The sequence below is a fragment of the Danaus plexippus genome, assembly GCF_018135715.1.
Source record: "Danaus plexippus chromosome 29 unlocalized genomic scaffold, MEX_DaPlex mxdp_36, whole genome shotgun sequence".
Taxonomy (NCBI): Eukaryota; Metazoa; Arthropoda; class Insecta; order Lepidoptera; family Nymphalidae; genus Danaus; species Danaus plexippus.
The window spans coordinates 1946849-1974675 of record NW_026869857.1 but is presented as its reverse complement, the minus strand read 5'-3'; the positions used below and the strand labels follow the sequence as shown (position 1 = coordinate 1974675).

At 41.3% G+C, this 27827-nt stretch overlaps 7 protein-coding genes and 6 pseudogenes across 7 annotated transcripts; all 13 read right to left on the bottom strand.

Annotated features, from left to right (window-relative positions):
* Positions 1–3: 3 nt before the first annotated feature.
* Positions 4–3697, bottom strand: LOC133320512 (histone H2B-like; annotated as a pseudogene).
* A 912-nt stretch (positions 3698–4609) lies between these two features.
* LOC133320532 (histone H3-like) lies at positions 4610–5020 on the bottom strand (annotated as a pseudogene).
* A 729-nt stretch (positions 5021–5749) lies between these two features.
* Positions 5750–6257, bottom strand: LOC133320444 (histone H2B-like; annotated as a pseudogene).
* A 517-nt stretch (positions 6258–6774) lies between these two features.
* On the bottom strand, positions 6775–7745 carry LOC133320520 (histone H2A). The gene has a single exon (XM_061529104.1). The coding sequence runs from the start codon at positions 7654–7656 to the stop codon at positions 7282–7284; it is 375 nt and encodes a 124-aa protein (XP_061385088.1). The 5' UTR covers positions 7657–7745; the 3' UTR covers positions 6775–7281.
* Positions 7746–8414: 669 nt separating this feature from the next.
* Positions 8415–9678, bottom strand: LOC133320443 (histone H1B-like). The gene is made up of 3 exons (XM_061528919.1): positions 9353–9678; positions 9031–9245; positions 8415–8974 (listed from the first exon to the last, which is right to left on the bottom strand). Exons 1-3 carry the CDS (start codon positions 9676–9678, stop codon positions 8841–8843), a joined length of 675 nt encoding a protein of 224 aa, XP_061384903.1. The 3' UTR covers positions 8415–8840.
* A 1755-nt stretch (positions 9679–11433) lies between these two features.
* LOC133320442 (histone H4-like) lies at positions 11434–11865 on the bottom strand (annotated as a pseudogene).
* A 935-nt stretch (positions 11866–12800) lies between these two features.
* Positions 12801–13309, bottom strand: LOC133320514 (histone H3). Its single transcript, XM_061529100.1, has one exon. The coding sequence runs from the start codon at positions 13278–13280 to the stop codon at positions 12870–12872; it is 411 nt and encodes a 136-aa protein (XP_061385084.1). The 5' UTR covers positions 13281–13309; the 3' UTR covers positions 12801–12869.
* A 677-nt stretch (positions 13310–13986) lies between these two features.
* Positions 13987–14520, bottom strand: LOC133320518 (histone H2B). The gene has a single exon (XM_061529102.1). It carries the CDS (start codon positions 14400–14402, stop codon positions 14028–14030), a length of 375 nt encoding a protein of 124 aa, XP_061385086.1. The 5' UTR covers positions 14403–14520; the 3' UTR covers positions 13987–14027.
* Positions 14521–15539: 1019 nt separating this feature from the next.
* Positions 15540–15945, bottom strand: LOC133320523 (histone H2A). The gene has a single exon (XM_061529107.1). The coding sequence runs from the start codon at positions 15933–15935 to the stop codon at positions 15561–15563; it is 375 nt and encodes a 124-aa protein (XP_061385091.1). The 5' UTR covers positions 15936–15945; the 3' UTR covers positions 15540–15560.
* A 1065-nt stretch (positions 15946–17010) lies between these two features.
* Positions 17011–17986, bottom strand: LOC133320534 (histone H1B-like; annotated as a pseudogene).
* Positions 17987–19781: 1795 nt separating this feature from the next.
* LOC133320441 (histone H4-like) lies at positions 19782–20112 on the bottom strand (annotated as a pseudogene).
* Positions 20113–20233: 121 nt separating this feature from the next.
* LOC133320440 (histone H3-like) lies at positions 20234–21552 on the bottom strand. Its single transcript, XM_061528918.1, has 2 exons — positions 21098–21552; positions 20234–20356 (listed from the first exon to the last, which is right to left on the bottom strand). Exons 1-2 carry the CDS (start codon positions 21521–21523, stop codon positions 20234–20236), a joined length of 549 nt encoding a protein of 182 aa, XP_061384902.1. The 5' UTR covers positions 21524–21552.
* A 576-nt stretch (positions 21553–22128) lies between these two features.
* Positions 22129–22751, bottom strand: LOC133320517 (histone H2B). The gene has a single exon (XM_061529101.1). The coding sequence runs from the start codon at positions 22650–22652 to the stop codon at positions 22278–22280; it is 375 nt and encodes a 124-aa protein (XP_061385085.1). The 5' UTR covers positions 22653–22751; the 3' UTR covers positions 22129–22277.
* Between the last annotated feature and the right edge of the window lie 5076 nt (positions 22752–27827).

Here is a 27827-nt window from a genome sequence, read left to right as displayed (position 1 = left end):
CGAAACATTTCACTTGGAACTGGTGTACTTAGTGACGGCTTTGGTCCCTTCACTGACGGCGTGCTTGGCCAACTCGCCGGGCAGCAACAGTCTCACGGACGTCTGAACCTCCCTCGATGTAATGGTGGATCTCTTGTTGTAGTGCGCGAGACGTGATGCTTCGGCGGCGATGCGTTCGAATATATCGTTCACGAAGGAGTTCATGATAGACATGGCCTACTTGAGATACGGTGTCGGGATGCACCTGCTTCAGAACTTTGTAGATGTAAATAGCGTAGCTCTCCTTCCTCTGGTGCTTCTTCTCTTCTTGTCCGATTTGGAGATGTTCTTTGGGCTTTGCCGGATTTCTTGGCTGCCTTACCGCTCGTTTAGGCGGCATCTCATATTATAATAACGACGACAACAACAACAACAACAAACGAATAATCTACGATATAATTATCGATGCGAAGTGATTCCAGCAGTGCGCGCGGTACGAAGTACAAGACGCTTGTGTTCAAAAAATTTCACAGAAATTTGCTACTTTTATTATTTTTATGTTCAAGCCGATACGTGTGTATCGAGCACGCTCGTCCCCGCCGACAATGGGAAGCGGTTTCGACGATGGGGTCCGAAGTGAATTATACGTGGGGGGGGGGGGGGGCTGGGCGAATTCCTAGTTTCGTCGGCGGTAGGAGAGTCATGAAAAAATAAAATAATAACAATATCAAAAATAACCATGTTGCCAAAATATAAATGACACATGTAAGTTATAAGTTTATAATAACAATTCTCAAAAATAGTTCAGTCAGTATGCGAATATCGGTGTTTCCTATTATTATTTAATTATTATATACATATATATTCTTATTAATTAAAATGTAATTAACACAAATTAGTTTTCGGTTTTTATAAATGCTTTGTGATCTTTTTGTTAAATTTTAAATTAGTAATAAAAAATAATAATAATCGCATTAAGCAGATCATCGGCTTACAAAAGTAGATTATTCTTTGTTATTTAATTTGTTTTTCTAAAGTCATATATAATTATATACTGAGCGTAGGCAATTTCATTATATGAATACGTAAAACGATAATAAATATTATTTTATTATAATTGACGACGTCTCGTATCGTTGGAACTGTCGTATATATATAAAATACATATACGTTAAACAACGATTTATTTGTGGCCCTGAAAAGGGCCTTTTAAAACATCATTTGGATGTATGACATATACATACAAAAAAAAAAATAAAATAAATAAAACAAACATCACATCATCCCCATCCCTATAAGAAACACTTCTCACTCTCTCTCTATATTATCAGTAATATAAAAATACTGACATGCACTATTACTTCACAAGAAGAATGAGTCGGTTAGTGCGAGTAATGAAGATGTTGTTGTTGTTGTTGGTGTTATATTTTTCATACATCTCTGTATGATTCTGTATCTGTCTGTATATAGTGATGACACGATGGTGCGCTGTCCGATGATGTTGACGACGATGGGTAATGTGAGGGGGGCTGGCTGTCATTTAGGCCTTCTTCTCCGTTCTTTGGCAGTAATACGGCCTGGATGTGTGGTAGTACACCTCCCTGAGCTATCGGTCACACCCGATAGAAGCTTGTTCAACTCTTCGTCGTTCCTTATGGCTAGCTGACGATGTTAGGTATGATTCTGGTCTTCTTGTTGTCTCTGGCAGCGTTACCGGCCAACTCGAGAACTTCAGCTGCAAGATATTCCATAACGGCAGCGAGATAAACGGGAGGCCCGGCACCGACGCGCTCCGCGTAGTTACCTTTTCTCAAAATCAATAGTATACGACCCACAGGAAACGTAGACCAGCACGGTTAGAACGAGACTTTGCCTTTCCCTTAACTTTGCCACCTTACCAGTCCAGACATTGTTGTTAATATAGAATGTTATTAACGGTTTAGTCGAAAAAAATATAACGAACGAACGAACGAACGAAACACCTATTATTATATTACACACGACGGACAGAGAGTCGACGTATATATAAAAGTTTGTAGGTCGCCTCGATCGTTTTATACTTCTACACGTACTGGTGGGGATATAGACGAATAACGAGCTAAAGTAGACGTGGAGTAGGGGCGAGAAGCAAAGGCGAATGAATGCATCACATCGTCGTCTTCGTAGTGGTCGTCGTCGTCGTCGTCGTTTTTATATTAATATTAGATAATAATAATAACAGGACGTTAATTTTATATATAATTGATTGTATAATAGAAGATGAAATTATGATGATACGATTATCGAAATGACGATGGTTGTAGTAGTAGTTGTTGTTGTTGTTAGTGTGGTTGTGGTAGTATCATTCGATCACCTCAATTTATTTAAAATGTTAAATTATTAATAATAATATTTATATATTGTAGGTACATCGATGGGATGTCCGTTTGATATACATAATAAATACATCGATACATATTACGTATATTCGGAGGGATAAGAAAATATGAATTGTATTCAGAGAAGAAATATATAAAAGTATGCACCTATATACGAGTGTTATATATATATATATTATGTATATAAATTCGTAGAATAATAACATAATCAAATAATTAATTAAGTAATTACATAATTAAATAATATACCCCCTTAAGATATACCTTGTATGAGTTGGCGATTAGTAGATAAATATAAATTCATATAATAATAATAATAATAATAACAATAATAAAATATATGTATTTATTAGTGTTATGATATGAGAGTTAATAATGTGTTCGTTTACTGTGTTTGTCGTCGTGAGAGTAGATTTTAGTAAGTTGAATTTGAAATCAAACTAGATAGGTTCGGTTCGGCACCACCTACCACCCCACCTATACCTATCATCATTTTATATTATTCCGTCGTTGAAACTCTGTATTACAGATAGATATTCACTAGTGTGAATAATATATTTTAACGGATACATATGCGGCCCTGAAAAGGGCCTTTTTTTTTTAAAAAAAAATATTTCCGATGACACATGATATAAAGCGAGAAGAGAAAATTTATATCGTATAATATTTCCAGTCGGGCAGTCGGGCGGAGAAGAATCGGCACAGGCACAGGCACTCGCTCGATCGGTCACTCAGTCACACGCGAGACGTATATATATATACACATGTATATATATTGACAAGACGACATTTCATCAGTTTATTCTTCGTGACGATGAGATGATATCGTCATGATGATGTTGTCGGTGTCGGTGTCGGTGTCGGTGTTGGTGTTGTTGTTGTTCCTATTCTGCTTTATATCACGTAGTCGGGAGCCGGTTATATACGTATAGACACGCCGAACGTTTAACCGCCGAAACCGTATAGGGTGCGTCCCTGTCGCTTCAGGGCGTACACGACGTCCATGGCTGTGACGGTCTTCCTCTTCGCGTGCTCGGTGTAAGTGACGGCGTCGCGGATGACGTTCTCTAGGAATACTTTGAGAACGCCTCTGGTCTCTTCGTATATCAGACCGGAGATACGTTTGACGCCGCCTCTGCGTGCCAGACGACGTATGGCCGGTTTGGTGATACCCTGGATGTTATCACGGAGTACTTTCCTGTGTCGCTTGGCTCCACCTTTTCCCAGACCCTTTCCTCCTTTACCGCGACCGGTCATGATGATGTAGTCGTTGCGATTATTATTATTTCTTCTTCACTTCTTTACGATTTCGAACGTTCCGAACGATAGCGTTGCGCGCGCGTGTCGTTCCGTGTGTAAATGTCCGATACAAATGCGTTCCTTTATAGTGTATACCGGTAGTTTACTGGTGGGGGGAAACGTACGATGGTGGTGTGGATGTACGGGGCGAGGGACGGGGTACTATATCGCCTCCCGGACCCCGCGACACACTGTCCGTCGTGCCTCTAGAGTAATGTTTCTCTTAAATTTTTTTTTTTGTTATAAATATATTTTATATATACATGAATATGAATAAAAAATAAATAGACATATACATAATTAAAACATATTTACAATCGTTCTTAGAAAGAAAATGAAGAGAGGCACCTGCGCAGTAGTTGGAACTGCCATCTACAAGTAAAGCCGACGACACGATGGGGGGACTAACATGTTTCGACTTGTTTCCAGAATTCATGTAATTATTAATACTATTATTATTATTATTTTGTATACTTTACTTCGTCGTAACATTACGTCCAATATTTATTTTTTACACGCGTATTATATTAATATGTGTTATTGCTACTTATACATATCTATCGATTATTTGATCTAAATACTGGTGCTGTGTGTGGTAATAATAAATACGTAACATAATAAATTTTATATTAGGTATATAAAATATTTTTCCGTTCACTAATTATATATTATTGTTCATAGATAGGCATAATATTGTTGTTTAGGCGTTATCGGTCGTATGAAACGTTATTTTATTAATTCAGATATATATGCGGCCCTGAAAAGGGCCTTTTTTATATTCGTTGTGTGTTGTTTATATACGTAGGATGAACTATAAATATATGTGTGTGTATATAATATATAATATATATATATATATTATATATACAATTTCCAGTATTATAACAACACACACACACAACTATTTAGGTACATACACATATAAAAAAACAACACCATTGACACTTCTACGTTTAGGCACGTTCGCCGCGAATCCTTCTTGCTAGCTGGATGTCCTTAGGCATAATAGTGACGCGTTTAGCGGAATAGCGCAAAGGTTCGTGTCTTCGAAGAGACCTACGAGATACGCCTCGCTAGCCTCCTGCAGAGCCTCACCGCAGAGCTCTGGAAACGCAGATCGGTCTTGAAATCTTGAGCTATCTCACGTACTAGACGTTGAAGGGTAGCTTGCGGATGAGAAGTTCCGTGCTCTTCTGGTAGCGACGGATCTCACGAAGTGCCACAGTACCGGGTCTGTAACGATGAGGCTTCTTCACTCCTACGGTTGCCGGTGCGCTCTTACGGGCGGCCTTCGTGGCTAGCTGTTTACGTGGTGCCTTACCACCGGTTGATTTACGAGCGGTTTGTTTAGTACGAGCCATTATTAATAAAAAGTAGTAATAATAATAAAACTACTACTACTACTAATCTATCGGTATATCTACACGGAACGGCGAAACGACGGACAGTTGTGCACTACAGCGACGATCGAACTATAATGACAGCCGTTTTAAAACCGACGGGCTCTTATATACGTACTCCGGAGGCGGTCGGCGGGGATCGTTCGAGGCGTTCGGGTTTCGGCTTCTAGTCACTAAATCGACACCGTCGTCTTCGTAATTAGCATTATGAGTAGTATAGTAGTTGTCGTTTTGTAATAATTTTGATCGTCGTATTTAATTATACACACAAATTATATAGAATTTTTAAAAACGACACGATCAACTCATTACTCTATTCAATTATATCTACATTCTAGAATATCTTCTACGTATCCATATTGGATTATAGTTATAAAGATTTATCATATACATACATATCGTAAGTCAATGATCAGTTCTTTAATCGATACAATATATTATAATGATATATTAAGCAACTAACTATATTTTAATGTTGAAAGAATAATATCGAGCTGGATGATCATTCGATGTGTTGAAACTTATATTAATAATAATATAATTATTATTATTATTTTATGGGATATCATTTTGGGCCTGAAAAGGGCCTTTTTTATAATCTTATAAAATCACATATACACCTATATGATAGGTGATAATTATTATAAGTGTTGCTTTATGATGATGTTATAACGTTTTTTTTTTTTTCGTTATTTAATAACGAAACATTTCACTTGGAAAGGTGTACTTAGTGACGGCTTTGGTCCCTTCACTGACGGCGTGCTTGGCCAACTCGCCGGGCAGCAACAGTCTCACGGACGTCTGAACCTCCCTCGATGTAATGGTGGATCTCTTGTTGTAGTGCGCGAGACGTGATGCTTCGGCGGCGATGCGTTCGAATATATCGTTCACGAAGGAGTTCATGATAGACATGGCCTTACTTGAGATACCGGTGTCGGGATGCACCTGCTTCAGAACTTTGTAGATGTAAATAGCGTAGCTCTCCTTCCTCTTGTGCTTCTTCTTCTTCTTGTCCGATTTGGAGATGTTCTTTTGGGCTTTGCCGGATTTCTTGGCTGCCTACCGCTCGTTTTAGGCGGCATCTTCAATTATAATAACGACGACAACAACAACAACAACCGAATAATCTTACGATATAATTATCGATGCGAAGTGATTCCAGCAGTGCGCGCGGTACGAAGTACAAGACGCTTGTGTTCAAAAAATTTCACAGAAATTGCTACTATTTATTTTTTTATGTTCAAGCCGATACGTGTGTATCGAGCACGCTCGTCCCCGCCGACCAATGGGAAGCGGTTTCGACGATGGGGTCCGAAGTGAATTATACGGGGGGGGGGGGGGGGGCGAATTCCTAGTTTCTTCGTCGGCGGTAGGAGAGTCATGAAAAATAAAATAATAAAACAATATCAAAATAACCATGTTGCCAAAATATAAATGACACAATGTAAGTTATAAGTTTTATAATAACAATATCTCAAAAATAGTTCAGTCAGTATGCGAATATCGGTGTTTCCTATTATTATTAATTTATTATATACATATATATTCTTATTAATTAAAATGTAATTAACAAATTAGTTTTCGGTTTTATTAAATGCTTTGTGATCTTTTGTTAAATTTTAAATTTAGTAATATAATAATAATATAATCGCATTAAGCAGATCATCGGCTTACAAAAGTAGATTATTCTTTGTTATTTAATTTGTTTTTCATAAAGTCATATATAATTATATACTGAGCGTAGGCAATTTCTTAATTATATGAATACGTAAAACGATAATAAATATATATTTTATTATAATTGACGACGTCTCGTATCGTTGGAACTGTTCGTATATATATATAAAATACATATACGTTAAACAACGATTTATTTTGTGGCCCTGAAAAGGGCCTTTTAAAACATCATTTGGATGTATGACTATATACATACAAAAAAAAAAATAAATAAATAAACAAACATCACATCATCCCCATTCCCTATAAGAAACACTTCTCACTCTCTCTATATTATCAGTAATATAAAAATACTGACATGCACTATTACTTCACAAGAAGAATGAGTCGGTTAGTGCGAGTAATGAAGATGTTGTTGTTGTTGTTGTTATTATTTTTTCATACATCTCTGTATGATTCTGTATCTGTCTGTATATAGTGATGACACGATGGTGCGCTGTCCGATGATGTTGACGACGATGGTTAATGTGAGGGGGGCTGGCTGTCATTTAGGCCTTCTTCTCCGTTTTCTTTGGCAGTAATACGGCCTGGATGTTTGGTAGTACACCTCCCTGAGCTATCGTCACACCCGATAGAAGCTTGTTCAACTCTTCGTCGTTCCTTATGGCTAGCTGAAGATGTCTAGGTATGATTCTGGTCTTCTTGTTGTCTCTGGCAGCGTTACCGGCCAACTCGAGAACTTCAGCTGCAAGATATTCCATAACGGCAGCGAGATAAACGGGAGCACCGGCACCGACGCGCTCCGCGTAGTTACCTTTTCTCAACAATCTGTGTATACGACCCACAGGAAACTGTAGACCCGCACGGTTAGAACGAGACTTTGCCTTTCCCTTAACTTTGCCACCTTTACCACGTCCAGACATTGTTGTTAATATAGAATGTTATTAACGGTTTAGTCGAAAAAATATAACGAACGAACGAACGAACGAAACAACTATTATTATTATACACACGACGGACAGAGAGTCGACGTATATATAAAAATTTTGTAGGTCGCCTCGATCGTTTTATACTTCTACACGTACTGGTGGGGATATAGACGAATGACGAGCTAAAGTAGACGTGGAGTGGGGAGGGGTTTCCAAAACTAAACTGAGGTAAAAGAAAAATATTGCAAGTGATAGGGAGCTTACATAGTGATGATGATGATAGTTATGAGATTATTATAATTATGTTTTCATTATTATTATTATTATTATTATTATTATTATTGCAATGTAACTAATATTTTTCATAATATATCATCATATTTATTATAACACGAATGAGTATGTTTAATACTGACGTTATTCTCAGATTATAAATTATTATTATTGAATTGTACGCTATTTTCGTACATACTATTATTTCTGATTATACATATCTAATCTATCTATCTATCTATCTGTATATCTATCTATATGTATATCTATCTATCTGTATATTATTTTAAGACGATCTTTGTCAGTTGGAAAACGAGAACACACCATTGGGTTCATAATGAAACATATGTTAGCCCTGAAAAGGGCTTTTTATTTATTTTTTTCTTTGCTCTTCGTATCTGCGACGTGTGCTAGTAAGATGAACGTCACTCTCGTCGATTCTTCGAACGTTGTAGTGTAGGGGCACGGAGAGACAGTGCGATGCCGTCGGTGTGTGTGTGCGTGGGCGTGTGTGTGTGTGATATCGATGATATTTAAGAATGTTTCACACACAAAAACTGAACATAATTAATTACCTATGTACATTCGGCTTGACAATTTCCAATTGAATCAAGTTGTTATGATGATCATTATTATTATTATTATTATTATTATTATTATATCAATATAATAATAATTTTCGATTCTATCGTAATTCTATACGACGACTTTGATATTCAAATATACAAACACACTAATATCAACAACAACAACAACAACCCCCGGGTCCCGCGTATCAACATCATCATCATCATCATCATCATCATTGAACGGAATCGAAGATGACGCTCAAACTCACGGTGCCGATGCTGCCGCCGCCGTCGCTGATTTACGCGATAGATAAAGTAATATTAAAAAAAAAATTATTACTTTTTCGCTGCTGCTGCTTTCTTAGCTGCGGGTTTCGATTTCGGGGTACCGGCGGCTGCTTTCTTCGGTTTCGGTGCTTTTGGTTTCTTAGTGGGAGGTTTGGCGCTCTTCTTGGCCTTGGATGCTGCTCCTTGGCCTTAGACGCTGCCGCTGAGGATGCGGCAGAGGCGTTGGCGGATGCGGAACCTTTCTTAGCAGCAGCTGGCTTCTTTTTGGCAGCCGCGGCTGCGGCTGCGGCCGCTTTCTTATCCCTAGCCGCCGCCGCCGATGCTTTAGCTTTAGATGGTGAAGACGCAGCGGACGAAGCTGCGGTACCGCCTTTCTTACCTCCCTTCGCGGCCACTGCCGATGCCGTGGCGGCGGCTTTCTTAGATTTAGCCGATGCCGAAGATGCTGCAGCCCTACCGCCTCCGGCGGACCACCGCCGCTGGCCTTACCGCCACCTCCCGACGATGAGGGTTCTTTGCTGCCGATGATTTAGATTCCAATTTGAAAGAACCAGAAGCACCCTTTCCCTTTGTGTATCAGGGCACCGGATTCGACGGCGCTCTTAAGATATTTTCTTATGAACGGTGCCAATTTCTCTGTATCGACTTTGTATTGAGCGGCGATGTATTTCTTGATGGCCTGTAACGATGAACCGCTGCGCTCCTTCAACTCTTTAATGGCGTTGTTGACCATTTCAGCGGTTTTAGGATGCGTAGGTTTAGCCTTAGGTTTCTTCGATCCAGCCGCTGCGCGGCGCGGCGGCGGCCGCTGCGGCCGCTGCCGCTTTCGGTTTCTTCGCCGGTGTAGCGGAGCTGGAGTTTCGGATGCTACTGCGGTATCTGCCATTTTACTTCTTTTTAAAACGAACACACACACAGTTTACAGAACACAACTAACAATAAGACTGACTGACAGACAGACAGACAAAACGAAAAGCAAAAAGAAAATAAAATAAAAATGTTATTTTATTTATACGAACACGAAAGTGGACGCGTGAGTGACGACGACTTTTATTATACGTAATAATGAGCGAGAGAAGATATACGAACTCGTTTCGCCGCAGAGGTCGCTAGTGGATTCATGAACGTCGAATATACCGTAAGGAGAACCGCGTTGTCGCTAAACATTTTCACGTACGAACACTTCTAACTTTTCACTAACATCCATCCGTTTTATACGTTTTATTTAATATAATATATATGTTTATTTAAATTCAAAGATGCGATATGATTAATCTTAAACCTGACTCTCAATATCAACAATGAATTACATAATTAACGTAGATAGCATAGATTAATAGACGTTTGAATTCGATATATCATTCGGGACGTACCTAAGTCTCGTTTAAAAGTTATTTTTCTCATTTAGAATACCTTATAATCTAATGTAATATCGATTAATTGAAAACGAAGACATCACTCCAATACCCTGATAACATAATCATCGTCTGTTATGATTTATGAAACGTTTATGCGGCATCGAAGTCTGGTCTCGTAAAACACACACTAGGAGGCTAGAGTATGGCGAGAAGCAAAGGCGAATGAATGCATCATCATCGTCGTCTCGTAGTGGTCGTCGTCGTCGTCGTCGTTTTATATTAATATTAGATAATAATAATAACAGGACGTTAATTTATTATATAATTGATTGTATAATAAAGATGAATATTATGATGATACGATTATCGAAATGACGATGGTTGTAGTAGTAGTTGTTGTTGTTGTTAGTGTGGTTGTGGTAGTATCATCGATCACCTCAATTATTTAAAATGTAAATTAATTAATAATAATTATAATTTGTAGGTACATCGATGGGATGTCCGTTTGATATACATAATAAATACATCGATACATATTACGTATATTCGGAGGGATAAGAAAATATGAATTGTATTCAGAGAAGAATTATAATAAAAGTATGCACCTATATACGAGTGTATATATATATATATATATTATGTATATAAATTCGTAGAATAATAACATAATCAAAAATAATTAAAAGTAATTACATAATTAAATAATATACCCCTTAAGATATACCTTGTATGAGTTGGCGATTAGTAGATAAATATAAATTCATAATAATAATAATAATAATAACAATAATAAAATATATGTATTTATTAGTGTTATGATATGAGAGTTAATAATGTGTTCGTTACTGTGTTTGTCGTCGTGAGAGTAGATTTTAGTAAGTTGAATTTGAAATCAAACTAGATAGGTTCGGTCGGCACCACCTACCACACCACCTATACCTATCATCCATTTTATATTATTCCGTCGTTGAAACTCGTATTACAGATAGATATTCACTATTGTGAATAATATATTTTAACGGATACATATGCGGCCCTGAAAAGGGCCTTTTTTTTAAAAAACAAAAATATTTCCGATGACACATGATATAAAGCGAGAAGAGAAAATTTATATTCGTATAATATTATTCCAGTCGGGCAGTCGGCGGAGAAGAATCGGCACAGGCACAGGCACTCGCTCGATCGGTCACTCAGTCACACGCGAGACGTATATATATATACATGTATATATATTGACAAGACGACATTCATCAGTTATTCTTCGTGACGATGAGATGATATCGTCATGATGATGTTGTGTCGGTGTCGGTGTCGTTTGTCGGTGTGGTGTTGTTGTTGTTCCTATTCTGTTTATATCACGTAGTCGGGAGCCGGTTATATACGTATAGACACGCCGAACGTTTAACCGCCGAAACCGTATATAGGGTGCGTCCCTGTCGCTTCAGGGCGTACACGACGTCCATGGCTGTGACGGTCTTCCTCTTCGCGTGCTCGGTGTAAGTGACGGCGCGTCGCGGATGACGTTCTCTAGGAATACTTTGAGAACGCCTCTGGTCTCTTCGTATATCAGACCGGAGATACGTTGACGCCGCCTCTGCGTGCCAGACGACGTATGGCCGGTTTGGTGATACCCTGGATGTTATCACGGAGTACTTTCCTGTGTCGCTTGGCTCCACCTTTTCCCAGACCCTTTCTCCTTTACCGCGACCGGTCATGATGATGTAGTCGTTGCGATTATTATTTCTTCTTCACTTCTTTACGATTTCGAACGTTCCGAACGATAGCGTTGCGCGCGCGTGTCGTTCCGTGTGTAAAATCGTCTCCGATACAAATGCGTTCCTTTTATAGTGTATACCGGTAGTTTACTGGTGGGGGGAAACGTACGATGGTGGTGTGGATGTACGGGGCGAGGGACGGGGTACTATATCGCCCTCCCCGGACCCCGCGACACACTGTCCGTCGTGCCTCTAGAGTAATGTTTCTCTTAAATTTTTTTTTTGTTATAAATATATTTTATATATACATATGAATATGAATAAAAAATAAATAGACATATACATAATAAAACATATTTACAATCGTTCTTAGAAAGAAACTGAAGAGAGGCACCTGCGCAGTAGTTGGAACTGCCATCTACAAAGTAAAGCCGACGACACGATGGGGGACTAACATGTTTCGACTTGTTTCCAGAATTCATGTAATATTAATACTATTATTATATTATTTTGTATACTTTACTTTCGTCGTAACATTACGTCCAATATTTTATTTTTTTACACGCGTATTATATTAATATGTTGTTATTGCTACTTATACATATCTATCGATTATTTGATCTAAATACTGGTGCTGTGTGTGGTTAATAATAAATACGTAACATAATAAATTTTATATTAGGTATATAAAATATTTTTCCGTTCACTAATTATATATTATTGTTCATAGATAGGCATAATATTGTTGTTTAGGCGTTATCGGTCGTATGAAACGTTATTTTATAATTCAGATATATATGCGGCCCTGAAAAGGGCTTTTTTTATATTCGTTGTTGTGTTGTTTATATACGTAGGATGAACTATAAATATATGTGTGTGTATGTATATTATATATATATATATATATATTATATATACAATTCCAGTATTATAACAACACACACACACACAACTATTTAGGTACATACACATATAAAAAAACAACACCATTGACACTTCTACGTTTAGGCACGTTCGCCGCGAATCCTTCTTGCTAGCTGGATGTCCTTAGGCATAATAGTGACGCGTTTAGCGTGAATAGCGCAAAGGTTCGTGTCTTCGAAGAGACCTACGAGATACGCCTCGCTAGCCTCCTGCAGAGCCATCACCGCAGAGCTCTGGAAACGCAGATCGGTCTTGAAATCTTGAGCTATCTCACGTACTAGACGTTGGAAGGGTAGCTTGCGGATGAGAAGTTCCGTGCTCTTCTGGTAGCGACGGATCTCACGAAGTGCCACAGTACCGGGTCTGTAACGATGAGGCTTCTTCACTCCTCCGGTTGCCGGTGCGCTCTTACGGGCGGCCTTCGTGGCTAGCTGTTTACGTGGTGCCTTACCACCGGTTGATTTACGAGCGGTTTGTTTAGTACGAGCCATTATTAATAAAAAGTAGTAATAATAATAAAACTACTACTACTACTAATCTATCGGTATATTCTACACGGAACGGCGAAACGACGGACAGTTGTGCACTACAGCGACGATCGAACTATAATGACAGCCGTTTTAAAACCGACGGGCTCTTATATACGTACTCCGGAGGCGGTCGGCGGGGATCGTTCGAGGCGTTCGGGTTTCGGCTTCTAGTCACTAAATCGACACCGTCGTCTTCGTAATTAGCATTATGAGTAGTATAGTAGTTGTCGTTTTGTAATAATTTTGATCGTCGTATTTATTTATACACACAAATTATATAGAATTTTTAAAAACGACACGATCAACTCATTACTCTATTCAATTATATCTACATTCTAGAATATCTTCTACGTATCCATATTGATATTATAGTTATAAAGATTTTATCATATACATACATATCGTAAGTCAATGATCAGTTCTTTAATCGATACAATATATTATAATGATATATATTAAGCAACTAACTATATTTTAATGTATTGAAAGAATAATATCGAGCTGGATGATCATTCGATGTGTTGAAACTTATATTAAAATAATATAATTATATTATTTTATGGGAATCATTTTGTGGCCCTGAAAAGGGCCTTTTTTATAATCTTAAAATCACATATACACCTATATGATAGGTGATAATTATTATAAGTGTTGTTTATGATGATGTTATAACGTTTTTTTTTTTTCGTTATTTAATAACGAAACATTTCACTTGGAACTGGTGTACTTAGTGACGGCTTTGGTCCCTTCACTGACGGCGTGCTTGGCCAACTCGCCGGGCAGCAACAGTCTCACGGACGTCTGAACCTCCCTCGATGTAATGGTGGATCTCTTGTTGTAGTGCGCGAGACGTGATGCTTCGGCGGCGATGCGTTCGAATATATCGTTCACGAAGGAGTTCATGATAGACATGGCCTTACTTGAGATACCGGTGTCGGGATGCACCTGCTTCAGAACTTTGTAGATGTAAATAGCGTAGCTCTCCTTCCTCTTGTGCTTCTTCTTCTTCTTGTCCGATTTGGAGATGTTCTTTTGGGCTTTGCCGGATTTCTTGGCTGCCTTACCGCTCGTTTTAGGCGGCATCTTCAATTATAATAACGACGACAACAACAACAACAACCGAATAATCTTACGATATAATTATCGATGCGAAGTGATTCCAGCAGTGCGCGCGGTACGAAGTACAAGACGCTTGTGTTCAAAAAATTTCACAGAATTTGCTACTATTTATATTTTTATGTTCAAGCCGATACGTGTGTATCGAGCACGCTCGTCCCCGCCGACCAATGGGAAGCGGTTTCGACGATGGGGTCCGAAGTGAATTATACGTTGGGGGGGGGGGGGGGGGGGGGGGGGGCGAATTCCTTCTTCGTCGGCTAGGTTTCACGTCAAAGAGTCATGAAAAATAAAATAATAACAATATCAAAAATAACCATGTTGCCAAAATATAAATGACACAATGTAAGTTATAAGTTTTATAATAACAATATCTCAAAAATAGTTCAGTCAGTATGCGAATATCGGTGTTTCCTATTATTATTTAATTATTATATACATATATATTCTTATTAATTAAAATGTAATTACACAAATTAGTTTTCGGTTTTATTAAATGCTTTTGATCTTTTTTGTTAAATTTTAAATTTAGTAATAATAATAATAATAATAATCGCATTAAGCAGATCATCGGCTTACAAAAGTAGATTATTCTTTGTATTTAATTGTTTTTCATAAAGTCATATATAATTATATACTGAGCGTAGGCAATTTCTTAATTATATGAATACGTAAAACGATAATAAATATATATTTTATTATAATTGACGACGTCTCGTATCGTTGGAACTGTTCGTATATATATATAAAATACATATACGTTAAACAACGATTTATTTTGTGGCCTGAAAAGGGCCTTTTTAAACATCATTTGGATGTATGACTATATACATACAAAAAAAAAAAATAATAAATAAAAACATCACATCATCCCCATTCCCTATAAGAAACACTTCTCACTCTCTCTATATTATCAGTAATATAAAAATACTGACATGCACTATTACTTCACAAGAAGAATGAGTCGGTTAGTGCGAGTAATGAAGATGTTGTTTTGTTGTTGTTGTTATTATTTTTCATACATCTCTGTATGATTCTGTATCTGTCTGTATATAGTGATGACACGATGGTGCGCTGTCCGATGATGTTGACGACGATGTTAATGTGAGGGGGGCTGGCTGTCATTTAGGCCTTCTTCTCCGTTTTCTTTGGCAGTAATACGGCCTGGATGTTTGGTAGTACACCTCCCTGAGCTATCGTCACACCCGATAGAAGCTTGTTCAACTCTTCGTCGTTCCTTATGGCTAGCTGAAGATGTCTAGGTATGATTCTGGTCTTCTTGTTGTCTCTGGCAGCGTTACCGGCCAACTCGAGAACTTCAGCTGCAAGATATTCCATAACGGCAGCGAGATAAACGGGAGCACCGGCACCGACGCGCTCCGCGTAGTTACCTTTTCTCAACAATCTGTGTATACGACCCACAGGAAACTGTAGACCCGCACGGTTAGAACGAGACTTTGCCTTTCCCTTAACTTTGCCACCTTTACCACGTCCAGACATTGTTGTTAATATAGAAGTTATTAACGGTTTAGTCGAAAAAATATAACGAACGAACGAACGAACGAAACAACTATTATTATTATACACACGACGGACAGAGAGTCGACGTATATATAAAAATTTTGTAGGTCGCCTCGATCGTTTTATACTTCTACACGTACTGGTGGGGATATAGACGAATAACGAGCTAAAGTAGACGTGGAGTGGGAGGGGTTTCCAAAACTAAACTGAGGTAAAAGAAAAATATTGCAAGTGATAGGGAGCTTACATAGTGATGATGATGATAGTTATGAGATTATTATAATTATGTTTTCATTATTATTATTATTATTATTATTATTATTATTGCAATGTAACTAATATTTTTCATAATATATCATCATATTTATTATAACACGAATGAGTATGTTTAATACTGACGTTATTCTCAGATTATAAATTATTATTATTGAATTGTACGCTATTTTCGTACATACTATTATTTCTGATTATACATATCTAATCTATCTATCTATCTATCTGTATATCTATCTATATGTATATCTATCTATCTGTATATTATTTTAAGACGATCTTTGTCAGTTGGAAAACGAGAACACACCATTGGGTTCATAATGAAACATATGTTAGCCCTGAAAAGGGCTTTTTATTTATTTTTCTTTTGCTTTCTTTCGTATCTGCGACGTGTGCTAGTAAGATGAACGTCACTCTCGTCGATTCTTCGAACGTTGTAGTGTATGGGGGCACGGAGAGACAGTGCGATGCCGTCGGTGTGTGTGTGCGTGGGCGTGTGTGTGTGTGATATCGATGATATTTAAGAATGTTTCACACACAAAAACTGAACATAATTAATTACCTATGTACATTCGGCTTGACAATTTCCAATTGAATCAAGTTGTTATGATGATCATTATTATTATTATTATTATTATTATTATTATATCAATATAATAATAATTTTCGATTCTATCGTAATTCTATACGACGACTTTGATATTCAAATATACAAACACACTAATATCAACAACAACAACAACAACCCCGGGTCCCGCGTATCAACATCATCATCATCATCATCATCATCATTGAACGGAATCGAAGATGACGCTCAAACTCACGGTGCCGATGCTGCCGCCGCCGTCGCTGATTTACGCGATAGATAAAGTAATATTAAAAAAAAAATTATTACTTTTTCGCTGCTGCTGCTTTCTTAGCTGCGGGTTTCGATTTCGGGGTACCGGCGGCTGCTTTCTTCGGTTTCGGTGCTTTTGGTTTCTTAGTGGGAGGTTTGGCGCTCTTCTTGGCCTTGGATGCTGCTCCTTTGGCCTTAGACGCTGCCGCTGAGGATGCGGCAGAGGCGTTGGCGGATGCGGAACCTTCTTAGCAGCAGCTGGCTTCTTTTTGGCAGCCGCGGCTGCGGCTGCGGCCGCTTTCTTATCCCTAGCCGCCGCCGCCGATGCTTTAGCTTTAGATGGTGAAGACGCAGCGGACGAAGCTGCGGTACCGCCTTTCTTACCTCCCTTCGCGGCCACTGCCGATGCCGTGGCGGCGGCTTTCTTAGATTTAGCCGATGCCGAAGATGCTGCAGCCCTACCGCCTCCGGCGGGACCACCGCCGCTGGCCTTACCGCCACCTCCCGACGATGAGGGTTTCTTTGCTGCCGATGATTTAGATTCCAATTTGAAAGAACCAGAAGCACCCTTTCCCTTTGTCTGTATTAGGGCACCGGATTCGACGGCGCTCTTAAGATATTTTCTTATGAACGGTGCCAATTTCTCTGTATCGACTTTGTATTGAGCGGCGATGTATTTCTTGATGGCCTGTAACGATGAACCGCTGCGCTCCTTCAACTCTTTAATGGCGTTGTTGACCATTTCAGCGGTTTTAGGATGCGTAGGTTAGCCTTAGGTTTCTTCGATCCAGCCGCTGCGGCGGCGGCGGCGGCCGCTGCGGCCGCTGCCGCTTTCGGTTTCTTCGCCGGTGTAGCCGGAGCTGGAGTTTCGGATGCTACTGCGGTATCTGCCATTTTACTTCTTTTTAAAACGAACACACACACAGTTTACGAAACACAACTAACAATGAAGACTGACAGACAGACAGACAGACAAACGAAAAGCAAAAAGAAAATAAAATAAAAATGTTATTTTATTTTATACGAACACGAAAGTGGACGCGTGACGACGACTTTTATTATACGTAATAATGAGCGAGAGAAGATATACGAACTCGTTTCGCCGCAGAGGTCGCTAGTGGATTCATGAACGTCGAATATACCGTAAGGAGAACCGCGTTGTCGCTAAACATTTTCACGTACGAACACTTCTAACTTTTCACTAACATCCATCCGTTTTATACGTTTATTTAATATAATATATATGTTTATTTAAATTCAAGATGCAATATGATTAATCTTAAACCTGACTCTCAATATCAACAATGAATTACATAATTAACGTAGATAGCATAGATTAATAGACGTTTGAATTCGATATATCATTCGGGACGTACCTAAGGTCTCGTTTAAAAGTTATTTTTCTCATTTAGAATACCTTATAATCTAATGTAATATCGATTAATTGAAAACGAAGACATCACTCCAATACCCTGATAACATAATCATCGTCTGTTATGATTTATGAACGGTTTATGCGGCATCGAAGTCTGGTCTCGTAAAACACACACTAGGAGGCTAGAGTATGGCGAGAAGCAAAGGCGAATGAATGCATCATCATCGTCGTCGTCTTCGTAGTGGTCGTCGTCGTCGTCGTCGTTTTATATTATATTAGATAATAATAATAACAGGACGTTAATTTATTATATAATTGATTGTATAATAGAAGATGAATATTATGATGATACGATTATCGAAATGACGATGGTTGTAGTAGTAGTTGTTGTTGTTGTTAGTGTGGTTGTGGTAGTATCATCGATCACCTCAATTTATTAAAATGTTAAATTAATTAATAATAATATTTATATAGTAGGTACATCGGTGGGATGTCCGTTTGATATACATAATAAATACATCGATACATATTATATATTCGGAGGGATAAGAAAATATGAATTGTATTCAGAGAAGAATTATAAAAAGTATGCACCTATATACGAGTGTATATATATATATATTATGTATATAAATTCGTAGAATAATAACATAATCAAATAATTAATTAAGTAATTACATAATTAAATAATATACCCTTAAGATATACCTTGTATGAGTTGGCGATTAGTAGATAAATATAAATTATATAATAATAATAATATAATAACAATAATAAAATATATGTATTTATTAGTGTTATGATATGAGAGTTAATAATGTGTTCGTTTACTGTGTTTGTCGTCGTGAGAGTAGATTTTAGTAAGTTGAATTTGAAATCAACTAGATAGGTGGTTCGGCACCACCTATACCTATCATCCATTTTATATTATTCCGTCGTTGAAACTCGTATTCGATATTCACTATTGTGAATAATATTTTAACGGATACATATGCGGCCCTGAAAAGGGCCTTTTTTTAAAAAACAAAAAATTTCCGATGACACATGATATAAAGCGAGAAGAGAAAAAATTTATATTCCAGTCGGGCGTCGGGCGGAGAGAATCGGCACAGGCACAGGCACTCGCTCGATCGGTCACTCAGTCACACGCGAGACGTATATATATATACACACATGTATATATATTGACAAGACGACATTTCTTCACTTTATTATTCGTGACGATGAGATGATATCGTCATGATGATGTTGTCGGTGTCGGTGTTGGTGTTGGTGTTGGGTGTTGTGTTGTTCCTCTTCTGCTTTATATCACGTAGTCGGGAGCCGGTTATATACGTATAGACACGCCGAACGTTTAACCGCCGAAACCGTATAGGGTGCGTCCTGTCGCTTCAGGGCGTACACGACGTCCATGGCTGTGACGGTCTTCCTCTTCGCGTGCTCGGTGTACGTGACGGCGTCGCGGATGACGTTCTCTAGGAATACTTTGAGAACGCCTCTGGTCTCTTCGTATATCAGACCGGAGATACGTTTGACGCCGCCTCTGCGTGCCAGACGACGTATGGCCGGTTTGGTGATACCCTGGATGTTATCACGGAGTACTTTCCTGTGTCGCTTGGCTCCACCTTTCCCAGACCCTTTCCTCCTTTACCGCGACGGTCATGATGATGTAGTCGTTGCGATTATTATTATTTCTTCTTCACTTCTTTACGATTTCGAACGTTCCGAACGATAGCGTTGCGCGCGCGTGTCGTTCCGTGTGTAAAATCGTCTGATACAAATGCGTTCCTTTTATAGTGTATACCGGTAGTTACTGGGGGGGGAAACGTACGATGTGGTGGTGTGGATGTACGGGGCGAGGGACGGGGTACTATCGCCCTCCCCGGACCCCGCGACACACTGTCCGTCGTGCCTCTAGAGTAATGTTTCTCTTAAATTTTTTTTTTTTGTATATAATATATATTTATATATACATATGAATATGAATAAAAAATAAATAGACATATACATAATAAAACATATTTACAATCGTTCTTAGAAAGAAACTGAAGAGAGGCACCTGCGCAGTAGTTGGAACTGCCATCTACAAAGTAAAGCCGACGACACGATGGGGGACTAACATGTTTCGACTTGTTTCCAGAATTCATGTAATTATTAATACTATTATTATTATTATTTTGTATACTTTACTTTCGTCGTAACATTACGTCCAATATTTTATTTTTTTACACGCGTATTATATTAATATGTTGTTATTGCTACTTATACATATCTATCGATTTATTTGATCTAAATACTGGTGCTGTGTGTGGTTAATAATAAATACGTAACATAATAAATTTTATATTAGGTATATAAAATATTTCTCCGTTCACTAATTATATATTATTGTTCAAAGATAGGCATAATATTGTTGTTTAGACGTTATCGGTCGTATGAAACGTTATTTTATTAATTCAGATATATATGCGGCCCTGAAAAGGGCCTTTTTTATATTCGTTGTTGTGTTGTTTATATACGTAGGATGAACTATAAATATATGTGTGTGTATGTATATATATATATATATATATATATATATATATATACAATTTCCAGAATTATAACAACACACACACAAACTATTTAGGTACATACATATAAAAAAAACAACACCATTGACACTTCTACGTAGGCAGGTTCGCCGCGAATCCTTCTTGCTAGCTGGATGTCCTTAGGCATAATAGTGACGCGTTTAGCGTGAATAGCGCAAAGGTTCGTGTCTTCGAAGAGACCTACGAGATACGCCTCGCTAGCCTCCTGCAGAGCCATCACCGCAGAGCTCTGGAAACGCAGATCGGTCTTGAAATCTTGAGCTATCTCACGTACTAGACGTTGGAAGGGTAGCTTGCGGATGAGAAGTTCCGTGCTCTTCTGGTAGCGACGGATCTCACGAAGTGCCACAGTACCGGGTCTGTAACGATGAGGCTTCTTCACTCCTCCGGTTGCCGGTGCGCTCTTACGGGCGGCCTTCGTGGCTAGCTGTTTACGTGGTGCCTTACCACCGGTTGATTTACGAGCGGTTTGTTTAGTACGAGCCATTATTAATAAAAAGTAGTAATAATAATAAAACTACTACTACTACTAATCTATCGGTATATTCTACACGGAACGGCGAAACGACGGACAGTTGTGCACTACAGCGACGATCGAACTATAATGACAGCCGTTTTAAAACCGACGGGCTCTTATATACGTACTCCGGAGGCGGTCGGCGGGGATCGTTCGAGGCGTTCGGGTTTCGGCTTCTAGTCACTAAATCGACACCGTCGTCTTCGTAATTAGCATTATGAGTAGTATAGTAGTTGTCGTTTTGTAATAATTTTGATCGTCGTATTTATTTATACACACAAATTATATAGAATTTTTAAAAACGACACGATCAACTCATTACTCTATTCAATTATATCTACATTCTAGAATATCTTCTACGTATCCATATTGATATTATAGTTATAGATTTTATCATATACATACATATCGTAAGTCGACGATCAGTTCTTTAATACATACAATATATTATAATGATATATATTAAGCAACTAACTATATTTTAATGTATTGAAAGAATAATATCGAGCTGGATGATCATTCGATGTGTTGAAACTTATATTAATAATAATATAATTATTATTATTATTTTATGGGAATCATTTTGTGGCCCTGAAAAGGGCCTTTTTTTATAATCTTATAAAATCACATATACACCTATATGATAGGTGATAATTATTATAAGTGTTGCTTTATGATGATGTTATAACGTTTTTTTTTTTTCGTTATTTAATAACGAAACATTTCACTTGGAACTGGTGTACTTAGTGACGGCTTTGGTCCCTTCACTGACGGCGTGCTTGGCCAACTCGCCGGGCAGCAACAGTCTCACGGACGTCTGAACCTCCCTCGATGTAATGGTGGATCTCTTGTTGTAGTGCGCGAGACGTGATGCTTCGGCGGCGATGCGTTCGAATATATCGTTCACGAAGGAGTTCATGATAGACATGGCCTTACTTGAGATACCGGTGTCGGGATGCACCTGCTTCAGAACTTTGTAGATGTAAATAGCGTAGCTCTCCTTCCTCTTGTGCTTCTTCTTCTTCTTGTCCGATTTGGAGATGTTCTTTTGGGCTTTGCCGGATTTCTTGGCTGCCTTACCGCTCGTTTTAGGCGGCATCTTCAATTATAATAACGACGACAACAACAACAACAACCGAATAATCTTACGATATAATTATCGATGCGAAGTGATTCCAGCAGTGCGCGCGGTACGAAGTACAAGACGCTTGTGTTCAAAAAATTTTTTTTTTTTGAAATGTATAATACTGTTAGCCCTGCGGCTTTTACAGCGTCACCGGAAGAGTGGGCCGGTGCTGGGACCGGCCCGTTACAAAGGGGCCTGAAGGGCCTCTAGGGTACGTACGTTCTAAGGGCGCCTGCTAGAAGTGAGGCTCGGACCACGAACTTAGGACGTCGTGGATAAAGGAGGGATTGCCAGCGGCGGCCTCCGACGCCCTCTCGCGAGGGACGTGCGGAAGCGGGGACCTCGCTCTCGCCGGCGAGTGCGGTGTGTGTGTGCATCTGTGTGTAGTGTAACCCTACTATTATTACTGCGATCTACCGATGCGGTGATCCTATTTCTAACTGTGATATCATCGTCCGGGTCGATGAGCGCGTGTTTAGGACGTCTCCTAAAACCTTTGTAATGACGGTTCGGTACGTATGTTACTACTTCTCTCACCAGAGGATTGGGATGAGTGGCGGCTCTGTCAAAATATCTCACGGAGAGTATTTTGAAGTATTGCCTTATTGTAGGGAGGTCCAGGTCTCTATGTAGGTCGGCGATACGCATATATCTCGGGGCACCCGTGATCATGCGTAGAAAGCGGTTTTGGAGCATCTGGAGGGGTCTCAGATTCCCCATAACGATGAGCGAATGCTACGCTCGAGTAGGCCATGATTGGTCTTATGCAAGTTTTGTATAACGTCATCTTATTTCTAAGTGACATCTTACTCCGCTTGCATAGAAGAGGATAGAGACGACCGAGGACGAAGTAGGCTCGGTTCCTGACCTTTTGGATGTGTGGCTTGAAGGACATTGGTCTGTCTAGCGTCACTCCCAGGTATTTGGTTTCCTTCCGCCAAGGGATAGGTGTACCGAAGATAGAAATTGGGGATGGGATGTCGATATATCGGCCCCGTTTGAAGTACACGGCTGTGCTCTTCTCGGGGTTTAGATCGATCCTCCATTTGCGAAACCAGTCGCCTAGGGCGGTGGCAGCATCTTGGAGGCGACTGTGAATTTTTTCTGGATCTTTGTGGGTGGTGTAGAGTGCGGTGTCGTCCGCGAATAGGGCTAGCCTGGTGGGGTGAGGAGGCCTGGGTATGTCACTAGTGAAAATTGAATATAGTATGGGAGAGAGCACTGATCCTTGAGGGACTCCAGCTCTGATTGGTCGAGGAGACGAGAGCTGCCCCTCCACTCGGTAGCGGAAGGAACGATTCGACAGAAAGTCTCGTATGATTAGTACGAGCCTGTCTGACACTTTGAATTGATACAACTTGTATACCAAGCCATCGTGCCAGACCCTGTCGAACGCCTTCGCCACGTCGAAGAAGAGAGCCCCGGTCCTGTTCTTGTTTGCGGCATTTAAGCCGACAAGTATGTGCTCCGTTATGCGTTGCACCAATTGGGGACAAGAGTGACGGGCTCTGAACCCGAACTGCTCATTGGGGATTATATTCAGGCGTTCTATCTCCGTTTTGAGGCGGGACAGTACGATCCTTTCATATAACTTTCCTAAGTTACTCAGGAGACTGATGGGACGGTAACTGGTCGGTAGATTCCTAGGTTTGCCCGGTTTAGGGATACCTATGACAATGGCCTCTTTCCATTGATCGGAAATGAGCATCCAGATAAAGAGCATTGAATATGCATACCAGTAGGTAAACGAGGCGGGACGGTAGAATCTTTATCACTTATTAGTGACTCGATCTGATCCTGGAGACTTCTTAACGTTCAGTCTCTTATTAGTGATGAGACTTCGTCTACAGAAGTCTCTTTGAGAGGTGGGTCCTCCGGTGATAGAAGTGATCTATCGCGCACTACCTGTTCCACATGTCGGATGTGGTCGGGGTCTGTCGGTTGACTACTCGGACTACATTGGCTCTCTAGACCGTCGGCTAAGCATTCCGCTTTGTCTCGATCGTCAAAGACGGGGGTGGGGTTGTCGGACGTACGAGTGGAGGCATCACCGCGACAGTATCTCTCTTCATCATCCTTTGCAACGACCAGAAGGCCTGATGCGAAGGGGTGATAGAGGAGAGCTTCCTGTCCCAGTTCTCATCTCGGAGGTCGGCGAAGCGCGCTTCACCTGCCTCGCGAGGCGACGAAGCCTACGTCTGTTCCGTGGTGTGGGGGCCGCGTCGTGAGCTCTGTTCGCGGCATTCTTTTCGTTGACAAGGTCGCGTAGATCCAGAGGGATTTCTCGACGGCCGTTATGACCATCTAAGATTTCCCTCGTACATCCCTCGACCTTGCCATCGATGAAGTTCCCTAATCCTACACATGCCAGTTGCGCGTCCTCGACCGTGGAGATGGTGACAGGGATTCGGTCGAGGTGCGGAGAATCTAACGACTGGAGTCGCTCGGAGAGCTGTTTCCAATCGATGATCCTCTTCGTCTGGGGCGCCGCATCGGGAGGAGGTCCTAGCTGGATTAGGACAGGTCTATGGTCGGAGTCTAGCTCGGATAGCGTCTCGATAGAGCGCAGCTGTAGTGTCACGTCCTTCAAGAGCGCTATGTCAAGCACGTTAGGTCTGTGGTCGTCTCGATTCGAGTAGCGGGTCGGTGTCAGGGGAGCAGCAATAATAAATTAAAGTCGCGTCTGTCTGTCAGTCTGTTTAGTATTTGACCGCTAGTGTTGTACCCTACGGAGTTCAGCGGGGATGTTTCGCATTGAAATCACCAGCCAGAGGGTGGCGTTTCCCATTGAGAGTAACGTTTTATATCGTTCTCGTCAATGTTTAGGTTACTGGGGCGATAGACTGAGGCAAGAGTGATGGGCTGATGGCCCGTCATGCTTACCTGGCATAGAGAGACCTCTAGACTATTAAGAGGCGGAGGGTCTAGTGGGGTGCAGTGAAGGGATCTCCTAAAGTAAATGGCAGTGCCTCCCTTTGGAGAGAAAGCTCTGTCATTCCTTACCATATTAAAATTGGCAATTTTGGGATCTTTCTTGCTGGGATTTAGGAATGATTCCTGAATGAGTAGTATATCTACTTGGTGCTTGACTACGAAGTCACGCACTTGGTCTATTTGACGGGTGAGACCGTTAGCGTTAAACGTAACGACGGTCAGAGAGCGGGGTTTTATCCTACTATTTGTGGAAGCCATTTAAGATGACTTAGTGATATTGTATATGGCGTTGATGAGCGCCGCATGCTCGACGAATGCGTTGAGACGCGCCACCGGGTCGTTTTCCGACGCCTTCAGTTTGTTACTGAAGACAAGCAATTCGGGCGGATCGAACGCCCCGAAATATTTTCTTATTGAAGACAGCGGGTTCGTATCTCCACTGCCTTGGTTTTTCGCGGTCTCGGACGGTTGCGCGGTTGCGGTGGGGGCTACGGCTTGGTTCTTGAACCAGGCATTGACCGTCGGGGCCTGAGGGGCCCGTGGAGCCTGGGTGGCCTGAGGGGCCTGGGTGGCCCTAGGGGCCTGGGTGGCCTGAGGTGCCTGGGTGGCCTTTGGGGCCTTAGGGCCTGAGGGCTGAGCACCAGAGGCTTTAGGAGCCTTCGGCTGGTGCGAGGATTTCCCACCTCGCTTTGCCCTGCGCGGCGCTTTCGGGCACCCGCGATAGTTCGCTGGGTGGCCCGTCTGCTGACACAGAACGCAGCTCGGAGGGACATCCTCCATTGGTGTCTTGCGCGGGCAGTCTGTTGTTCCGTGATCACCCAAGCACTTAACGCACCTCGGGCGCGCGTTACAAAACCGGGCTGAGTGACCGTAACATTGGCAGCGATGACACTGTCCTGGGATGCCACGACCACGCGGAAGTTCTACCTGTAGACCGGACAGGTAGCAGACGGTTCTAATGTTGAAAATGGCCTTCGCCTCCTTGGTGTTGTCCAAGTGGACGAGAACCATATTAAATGGCCGCTTATTAGTTGGGCGGTACATACGGTGTACCGCCTGCGCGGGCAGGCCTTGTGACTTAAGGTCACTTAAAATGCTATCGGTGGGAATTTCGCACGGCATCCCGCGGATTACCACCGTGAGGCGGCGCTCCTCCTCGAGCGCGTAGGTGTGGTATTCCGTACCACGCTCGCGCAGGAGGGCCGTCATACGACGGTGGTCCACCGCTGTGGACACCTGGACCTTTATTCCCATGTTGGTTGGTCGGGCCGAGGTGAAGTGGATCTTTTTTTCAATGAATAATTGGGAAAGTTGATCCCATTTATTATTCTCTCTTATGTAGAGAGGCGGGGGCGCCGTAGCACGTGGCGGTGTAGCGGCGTCTACGACGGGTGAGGCGGGGGCGGGGGCATCCATAACGCCGGACTTCGGACGCTTAGCGATCGGCGAAGCGGGGGCAGAGGAAGTGCTACTCCCTGCGGGGGATGCGGGGCGCGATGAAATGACCGTTGCTACTCGCTTAGGGGCGGCGGCGCGGGTGGCGGGGGTATCTGTGTCAGATACGACCGTTGCTATTCGGTGAGGGGCGGGAGTGCGGGTGCCGGGGTTTGCAGCGACCGTCGTGGCCGTTGCTACCCGTTGAGGGGCGGCGGCGCGGGTGGCGGGGGTATTCGCGACAGACGCGGCCGTTGCAGGGGTGGGTACGCGGGGTGACGCTACACGTGGGGACGCGTTCGGCGGGAGCGGCGATGGCGTTTTATTTTTCCTCCTTTTGGATACGACGGTTTTGAAACCGTCGTTTTCGTCCTCCGATTCAGAGGAACGGGACCCGGACTCTGAGCCGGAGAGGGTCTCCTCCGAAGAGGCGAACTCGCACTCCATGTCGGAGGCGTTGTTCCCTGTGGGCATCTCGCCCGTGAGGGAAGCGGCGGCGAATTTCAGCAGGAGAGCCGGGCTCTCCCGCTTAATGAATTCCAGGAGGAATTCGATATTAATTTTCTTGGCGTCCATTTTGTGTTTAAAGACTGGTTTTTCGGTAAACTAGCTAACTATCCTCCCTGCCTAATGGCAGGGAGATGTGTACCTATTGGTTAATAACTGTCTCGCCTGGTGTGGGCGAGATGTGTGCCTATCACGACCTACCTCGTACGGGTGACGGGGCGCGGTCCTAGCACGCCTGGCTTCACGCGAACGCGCACAGGTATATCACTATTA